We start from the raw sequence: 9284 nt of genomic DNA on the forward strand, positions 1-9284 counted from the left end.
TGGGCTTCCATTTCTCAGCTGATATTATTTGAACAAAACTGCAGTGAGAGAAAAAAGGCAGCTTTATTAAATGTTGGACCTGCTTTCAGATGTAATGAATAACCAGCTCACGCTCTGCTCTTGGTATTTTTTATTAATCGTTTGTTAAATCAGACAAATTCAAAGAAACCCTTCAAACTAAAGCTCTGCGCTCCCGTCAGCTCCTCGGCGAGCTGAACCATCGCGACGTCCTCCTTCAGGAAGACATAAAGTGCATGAAGTCCTGCTGAGAGAAGCCGGCGTGCTTCCGTCCGACCGGACGTCCAGTCCAAGTCCACGTTTATCAACCAGTCAGATCAGAAACGATTTCTCGCCAACAGCAGCAAACGAACAGAAACAGGAAGCAGGAGTCGGGGCGGGGCGGGGTACTGCGGTTGCAGGACTCTTTCGATCCGTCAGCAGTCTGAATCCCTGAACTTTAAACCAGATCGGAATGATGAGAAACTTCCTGGACATCAGACCGGCTCCCCTCTGTGTCGACAACTGTACGCTGACAGCACCAGGCGGCACAGCAGGGGGCGCTATGGGACAACAGCTTCAGGTAAAACATAATTTCTATCCTATACAAACAAAGTTTAAATTGATCTTTTCATGAATTTATTGATAAATATTGTCCTGCAGAGGAGACGGACGAGGTATGGCGGCGCCGTTTCTGCTGCTGCTGTTGGAGTGAAAGTGGTGGTGATGTCATCGCGTTTGGTTTGTGTCCTTTGATCGGCTTCCATCCATCAGTTTATGTATTGATCTGTCCATACTGAGCGCCCTGTGTATGTGTGTCTGTCCATGCCATTTGTTTCTGCTGTACACACACACACACACACACACACAGGGCACAGGCTGATGACATCATCTCTACAGGCCCAGAGACTTGCGTACGATCTTCTGGGCGAGTTTGTTGAACTGCTCTCGATCTTCCCGCCACATCTTGGAGGCATCGACGTTCGCTCCGCTCTCATCGTTGGGCTCTGAGAGGAGAGGACCGAGTACGCAGGTGAAGCATGGTTTACACATGATGACATCACAGAAAGGTGTGTGATTACCTGCCAGCATGCTGACCACAGACAGCAGGATCTTCTCTACACTCTGGACCGGACTCCACCTCTCTGCACTACTCTCATATCCCATCGGATCGTCGCCCGGAGCGTGGAGGATGGAGATACAGACCCGACCGTCCGGATAGACTGAGGAGGAGGAGGAAGATGATTAGTAAGGGAGCACGACTCAGCCCGCCCATCTGAAAGAATCCAACATATTTAACGACGACCAGTTCAACACACAGTTTTAGTTTGTAATGCCCACAGGTGCGAATGCTGCCAGACTGGTGACCTGTCCAGGTGGACCTGCTGCTGGGACAGGCTCCACCGCCCCGACACGCATGGGTGGATGTTTCTGAATGCTGTGAATCTGATTTTAAGACATTTCTGTTCAAACGCTTCATTAAAGCTGAGACCCGCGTGTCGTGTCGTGAGCCTCTCTTTGAGTTTTTGGGATTCATTTTTTTGTAAAAACTTCATTAAACACTTTCAGCGAGGACATATTTGGAAACAGGATGTTCTTTATCTGCTCCTCAAAGTGCCGCCCGGCCATCGAGTCCTCACAGGTGCAGTAGAACAACACCTGACAGGTAAACAAGCCTCCCGTCAGGTGAGGCAGCACTCAGAGGCTATCTGTTTCCATCAAACATCTCGTTGCTATCAGTGTGCAAAGTGCTTCCTGTCGGCTGTCTGACGTTCCTGCTTTGACAGCTGCTGTTTTATCAGCACACAATAGATACGAGAGCCGAGCAGTTAATCTGATCATTTCACATTTGAATCTCAGCTTCCAACAATTCAGGAAACAAGATAAACCTCCTGCTGCAGCTGGAGCCATGCAGGATGGAGAACAACCTTTATATTTATTCGTTCAGATATTTCACATTTCTATGAAACAACAGGTTTGATGCAGAGGAGCTGGGTGGTGCAGACCTACAGACACCTGCTGGCAGCCTGGCACCTGTTCTCACCTGTGTGAGCGGTGCCATGCAGGGCAGATGGTGAGTAAACGTTCAGCTCAGAAAGTTTGAAAACTTTTTCTCTTCTTTTGAAACCTGAGACGTGTTTTTTCCATCACCTTTGAGGAGGTTCAGGCCCGCTCAGTGTTTTCTTCTTCGTGGGTTTCACCTGCGGCGGTTGCAGGCTGTTGATGGATGATCAGACGCTACAGTTGCAGGAGGAAGTTCAGCTCGGGGGCATGCTGGTGCAGGGTGGTGATGATGGGCCAGCAGCGAACAGCTTGTCCTCTAATCAGGACTGAGCGTGCTCAGACTGTTACCCTACTGTGACATCATGGCTCAGCACTCTAATCACAGCAGTAATGACAGCGCGCTAACAGCATGCTAACAGCACGTTAGCAGCATGTTCACATTAGTGCTGCGTGCTGTGACTGGTCACATGACTGCTTTGAAGTCAAACCGACTCTCAGGAGCTTTGGCCGTTACTGTGACAACGCAGCCTTGTGTCACATGACTTGTCACATGACTGAGGGGGTCACTGCGGTCTGTTTACCTATCAAAACAGACGCAAACCAAGCGTGTTCTGTTCAGGAATCTGAGGCACACCTGGAGTAACTCAGGTGTGCCAGGTGTGTTTAAGAGTTTGTCTGTTTTCAGGTGAACATGACGGGTTAAAAGCTGAGAGCGAGGCTCTAAACGAGTCTAAAACCGCGGAAACACGAGCTCGTCGCTGCGGTGATTCACTGTGCTGGATTAAAGTGACTGAGAGGGAGAGAGGATAAACATCACATCAGCTTCTCCACAAACACACCTCCAGTCTGAACCGAGCTTTAACCTTCATAAAACCCTGTGAGAACACAAGCTGTCTGTGCAGGTGAGGGGGCGGAGCTCAGCCGCAGGTGGACTTACTGTTGGGGTGAAACATGTCGCAGGTGAACCTCATCTTTGGAGGACTGAGGGGGTAATCGGAGGGGAAGCTGAGGATGGCTGGAAACACTCCGCCTTCGAAGCACGTGTCCTGAGGACCCCTGAAACACACAGGAAGTACATGTGAGACCCAGAGGGCACGAAACCAAAGAGCACCTGAAGAACTTGGAGAACCCGCCTGGATCACCTGTTAGCAGCTGGACGGGTTTTTAAGTTTAATCTGCTGCTCTTTCTGTTCCCGTCTCTGTAACACCTGTGCACAGGTGACCCTCACTCTGATTTCATGATCCTCTAACAAATTTTTATCTCCCTCGAGAACCTGAAGGAGCAGCTTCAGAACAGGTAACCCCGTCTCTATGAACACATCTGGATGTGAACATCTGCAGGTTTCTGTCCTGTTGACCAATCAGGTGTGAGCAGCCTTGGGATGCACACAGGTAAAAACAGAGATTAATGTTCCTTGTAAACAAAGACACGTGGAACACGGAGACAGCAAAGCAAACAGGAACATTAACACCTGCTCTCTCCATCAGCACCAGCAGCTAACAAACTCTCATTTCACGTGTTTGTCTTCATGTTTTTCAGACGCCACTCAGATTTGAATATTTGTTGCTGGAAAGCAAAAAGTTTGTTGTTTTTCAACAAAAATGTGTTTGTTGAAAAAAACTAACTTTGTTCTCGAGTCAGAAGAAGGAGATGAACCAACCTGACTCCAAACCCAGCCAGTGTCAGTCTGTGTTAGGAGACAAATACTGACTTACTTCAACATAACGTGGGTCTGATGTTCAGACCAAATGATGAGAAGATCTTAGAAAGAACGCTGGACTGTAAGCATGCTGTGTACATGCTGCTGCTCCGTCTACAGTGACATATACTTTATCTCCTTACTTACTCTTATTGTTGTTATGTTAGTATTGTGTTGTTGCTGTACTGTGTCTCAGCGTACCTTTCTCATGGAAAAACGTCCTGTCAGAAAAAGCAGAGCGGCTCCCCACAGAGCTGTTGGAGTAGTTTCAGTTACTTGGGGAGAACGTCCTGTGGTTCCTTTAGAAGCAGATCTTTGAACCGGCTTGGAGAAGCTGTTCTGCTCCTGCAGCTAGGGCTGTGTGATATGACCAAAATCTCACATCCCGATATCAGACATCTATCGTCCGATAACGATATAAATCACAAAAATGTAACATTTTCTGTAAATTCTGTGAATCTCGGGCAGCTCGACTTGTGTGAAGTGTTTCCAGCTGCGCATCCTCGAGTGTTTTAACGATGCATGAAACGATACATTTTTAGACATAAGTTGTAACGGCGCCGTTTTCTTTGTATTTATCACACGGCGTGCTGCGGGGAAAAGCCTGTTCTAACGTTTGAGTCTAAGGTTGATTTTTTTAGCACCTGGCGGCTCTTTTTTTGCTTCTCATCGTAAATAATCTGCTCTTTCACGTGATTCAGTTTATTTTGAAAAGTCTCAACAGGATCTTGAGTTTTATTGTGAAAGGTTTATGTGGAACATAAACAAGCGGACACACGATGCTGTTACCGTTGCTGTTGCTAACAACAACACATAAAACCAGGCGCTTGTCCATAGTGTGGTCATATTACATATAAGAGAAAGAGAGAACTTTAATAAATGAATACAGCCACTACAGTGACATCAGAACCATGAACAAATATTGCTGTAAACAGTTTATTTTGCGACACCACGAAACAAACAATAGCGTAAAATGAAACGATCGACGTTTTTATATCGTCATCCGATATATATCGTTATATCGAACAGCCCTAGCGGCAGCTGTTTGAAGCTCACCGATCCGTATCAGCTGCAAGGACACGGCGCCGGTATCACAGCATGTTTATGATCGTTACGCCGTCATGGAGCTTCTGAGTCATCAGAGTTCAAGAGGACGTTTGAATATCTGAGCACATCACAGATCTGAGGTCAGGCAGATCAGCCGATCTGATCGTCTGTCTGCAGATTACTTCGGCTTCACCTCCTCCACCATCAGCCGCTCTAATCACTGACCACACACACTCTGATTGGCTATCTGTGCTACCAATCAGCGCTCGTCTGACGCGTGTTCTTTTATCAGATCTGAGAGCAGTTTGATCAAATCAAAGGGTTTCATCACCTGGATCCAAACAGTGACGCTGCTACAGCTTTATGAATGTAAGGTTTGGAGCGAGTACCTTGCATCACTTTAACTGGCACATCGCTGGCGACCGGGACACAAGGACGCTGACCAGCTGAGGACAAAACAAGTCAGAGCGCCAGAGGTTCAAAGAGCGGAAACAACTGAGCGTCAAAGAGCTCGTATTCACAAGTGGACTCCTGTGACTGTCTATAAAACACACATGCGTACTGCCTGGTGACTGCACCGAAAACACCAACGGCTCGTCTGTGAGCATACTGGGTCCAGTCTGACAAAGGTGGGCGGGTCCAGTCTGACACAGGTGGGCGGGTCCAGTCTGACACAGGTGGGCGGGTCCAGTCTGACACAGGTGATCCCTGTTGTCTGAAACACCTCCAGCTGTCTATCAGTGTAGGCGGAGCCATGGCAGAGGATCGGCGCGCTCCCAGCAGCTTGTTTCTGAATCTTCGACCAACCAACGAGGCACAAAACAGCCAGCCGTTAAACATGAGCAGGCAGCTCAGACGTCTTCCCATGAAGAAACAGCATCTCAAAGCGCAGCTCAGAGGGCCGACCTGCTCAGGTAATGACCTCGGTAATGATAGGGTGTGGCGCGGTGATGTCATCGGTCAGGGGGATGGCAGGTATGTGGATGGTTGGCCGCAGCACGAGCTGCAGGTTAAATTGAAGGGCAGACTGAAGCTGCTGTCACTCCATCATCCACAACAACAGAAGGCTCCGTTACTAATGACAGACTGAGGGCGCTGCCTTCACTGACATCACGTTCATGTTGGTTTCTTAGGTACAATAACTTCTGGACATCTACTGCAGTCAGGATGTCTACTTTCACACAGAGTACTCAGAGTACACAGCTGTGGGTCCACATCTGGGGTGTTTTAATGGATTTAGATCCACTGTAACTTCTTCCAGTCACAGGTGAAACACCTTCAGCAGATGGTTTTCTGAGTCCTTGAAGAGTCTCAGGATCAGCAGATGTTCTCTGCAGCTTGTCGCTTCAGTTCTTGCTGAGACTAATTTTGGTCTGAGACAGCACGAAGCTGCAGCATCTTTAATAACTGATAAGAAATGTTTTTGTCTAACAGCGTATTAAAGAGGACATGAAACACTGAACACATCGAGGCTAATTTACCCCACTGAGCTCTGACTCTGACACACATGTAACTGCTGTGAAGCTGGATTTAACAAATAACAGCTTAAAGTTATAAAAACATGTTTCTGTCAGTACGAACGTGACGTCAGGTGGTTGGTTGGCTGCAGCTAACAGCCTCTCCTCTACACTGTCCTTTACAAACACCAACATCACGGCTAACAGCTGGATTTCCTGTTTCAGTGCAGCTAGCCAAACAGCCACTTCCTGCTACAGACACAGACAGTAAAGTGGACAGTATGTCCACAGTATGTCCTGGTTTCACATAAACTCACTGCTGCAGCACTACAGTGATCCCCTCACACTGATGTTTAGCTTTAATGTCCCTATTTTCCTCTGAGGTATCGATCCTGTCACTAGTTAGCTAACATAAACGAATGTGCGCCTGTTAGCCTCAACCAACCAATCACATGACGTCACGCTCGTACTGACAGAAGATGGTGCTGAACATGACCCGGTGTGTCAGGATCAGTGGGGTAAACATGTTCAGTGTTTCATGTCCTCTTTAAAAACACACCTCACAGTTAAAATGACACTTGAACATCTTTGTTGGTCCTCAGCTGTGTCCACACTTCATGGAGAATGATGCTCCTGGTTGTTTCTGTAGGTAGACCAGGCCTTGGTCTTCAGATTAAGACTTCTCCAACACTCGACATCTTTAAAATCCACCTGAAGACACATATTTACTCCCCAGCGTTTAAATTTGAACACTTTTGTGTTGTCTTGTTTCCTGCTCTGTTTTCTTCCAGCCATAAATCCACTGACTTGCCTTAACTTTGTGTTAGTGGGGAGTGTACCGATAGCTGTGTTTCATCTCCAACACTTTGAGAACAGCGACACCTTCTGGTCTCACTCAGTCATCGTCACACTGAACCTGTGAGTTTAGTTGCCATGGTTTACACGTATGAGGGTGACTGCATGACTCAAACTGCAGGTTTTTACTTTCTGAGTTTGGCATAAAGTGTGAAGCAGGTTAAAGAAACAAATACAGAGAGGTGAGCCTGTTACAAACACTAACAGCTGCTAATAAAAGGATCAGACAACTGATCCCAGCAGACGGGAGGTTAAAGCTATGAGGGAGCAGCATTGTTCGCTTTTTAAATGCAATTAGTGTGATTAGTGGATCTATGGAGCTCCGTCGCTGCTTTCATGACTGAGCCTGACCTTTAAGCACTCAGCACAGAAGTGAAAGTAACTCGTTTGTGCAACAGCCAAATTAGACAAATGCTGGTGCTCACAGAAGTGCTTCAGGTGACTGAACTGAGCTATATGATAAGCCGACGGGTGGGGCTGAGATAGATTTTGGTCGCTCGCCCGGAGATATCGCTAGCTCCGGGACGCCGGGCTAGCAATTTTGCGAGCCCTGGACTGCTTCAAGCTGATAGTAAAAGCAACAAACTCAAATAACCACTCATAACAACCGAGGTATGCAGAAAAGCACCCCTGAGCCTTAGAACAGATGATCTACAGCGGCAGAAGACCACACCGGTGCCACTCCCACCAGCTAAAGGACATTTTATACCTGCTACGCGCTGCCTTGCAAACAGCACCTTACAACAGAGCAGCGTGGGAAAGGACAGAAGGAAGCAGAAGATAAAAAACGCTCTGATGAGTCTCGATTCCTGCTGCTACATTCTGAGTTTGGCGTTAACAACCTGAAAGCAGGGATCCTCCTTTGCTTCAGATTCACATCGACAGATTCATGGATGCACCAGCATCATGAGGTCATGATGATGTCATGTCCACACAAACCAAAACCTGTGATGCTTGTATAACCCAGTTGAAGCCAAGCACCTAAGAGTTAAAGGAGCTCTAACCCAGTACTAGTGAACTGTACCGAATAAAGTGGCTGTGAGAGTCCAGTTATAACTGACACTAGGGCTGGGCGATATATCGAGTTTTTAAAAAATATCGCTATATTTTTTTACGAGATATAAGGTGTGACAATATCCTTTATATCGATATAGTCTATGTTATAATTATACTTGTGGAGCCGCAAGTTTGCCTCTCTTTCGTCCACTTTTGTCTTTACGCAACATTACTCGGCCTCGCCCCTCCTTCACTGAACACAGCTCCCCCTCCTCCCCCATCGCTTCACCTGCAGGAAGCGACAAGATGTTAACGGAGATTTGCCGTGTCCGAGTTACTGCACATCGCCCCGTGCGTGGGGCTGGACGCCGTCAACGTGTTAGCTAGCTAACCACGCTAACAAGCTAACCACGCTAACGCCATGCAGCCCAGAGGCGCTGCACGGCCTAAAATCCTTTCATTTTCTCAAAAGTTGACAGCGCTCCTTATGTATGAATTCTGTTTGTGCTTGATGGCTGCGAACCGATTTTTATGTGGAACACGGCGCTCAGCAATCTGTCAAAAAATGTTTTAGTACGACGTTGGTAAGCTACGGTGCTGCACCGCTTGATGGATTGTCAGAGCATTACGGCTACCGAAGAGCCTTCGTGGAGTGATACGTACTGTGCTTCAACGTAATATTACCCTACTGTGTATAAGGACTATAAATGGCACCTGTTAAGAGACGTGGTTACGAACAGGATTTCAAACTCAATGCTGTCAGTCACACAGTAGAAGTTGGGAACAGAGCAGCTGTGAAATCTGTCTTTGTTATTATGCTCAGCGTCTTTTAGTTTACATTTTGACTGCACAATTGTGAGCTTTTTGTTATGCACAAAAACAACATTGTTTTCTTTTATTTATGGAGCATTATTATTTAATAAATGCTCATAATTAATTTTTGAGTAAATCTTATGTACATCTGCTCTATGTTAATAGAAATGCCTGTGTGACATCTGGGACACAGCTTGGACTAAGAACTCTCGTTTTGTTCTTACTTTATGGCTTAAAAAAAATAAATAATCGAGATATACATCTTATATCGCCGTCCAGGTAAAAAATATCGAGATATGAATTTTGGGTCATATCGCCCAGCCCTAACTGACACATACACAATGACACTCCAAAACAAATACAAACACCCAAAAATGACTCAAACGTGTGTTTCCATGGAGACGGGGTACTCACA

The 9284-nt window shown here is 46.7% G+C and overlaps 1 protein-coding gene across 1 annotated transcript; it reads right to left on the bottom strand.

The window, feature by feature from the left end:
• Positions 1-115: 115 nt before the first annotated feature.
• Positions 116-4141, bottom strand: LOC102295491 (ubiquitin-conjugating enzyme E2 G2). Its single transcript, XM_042225387.1, has 3 exons — positions 2939-4141; positions 1080-1220; positions 116-1004 (listed from the first exon to the last, which is right to left on the bottom strand). The coding sequence occupies exons 1-3, from the start codon at positions 2970-2972 to the stop codon at positions 892-894; spliced, it is 288 nt and encodes a 95-aa protein (XP_042081321.1). The 5' UTR covers positions 2973-4141; the 3' UTR covers positions 116-891.
• Positions 4142-9284: the final 5143 nt, after the last annotated feature.

Source organism: Haplochromis burtoni, unplaced genomic scaffold (genome assembly GCF_018398535.1).
Source record: "Haplochromis burtoni strain Fernald_Lab_line unplaced genomic scaffold, NCSU_Asbu1 Contig_170, whole genome shotgun sequence".
In the NCBI taxonomy this organism is placed as follows: Eukaryota; Metazoa; Chordata; class Actinopteri; order Cichliformes; family Cichlidae; genus Haplochromis; species Haplochromis burtoni.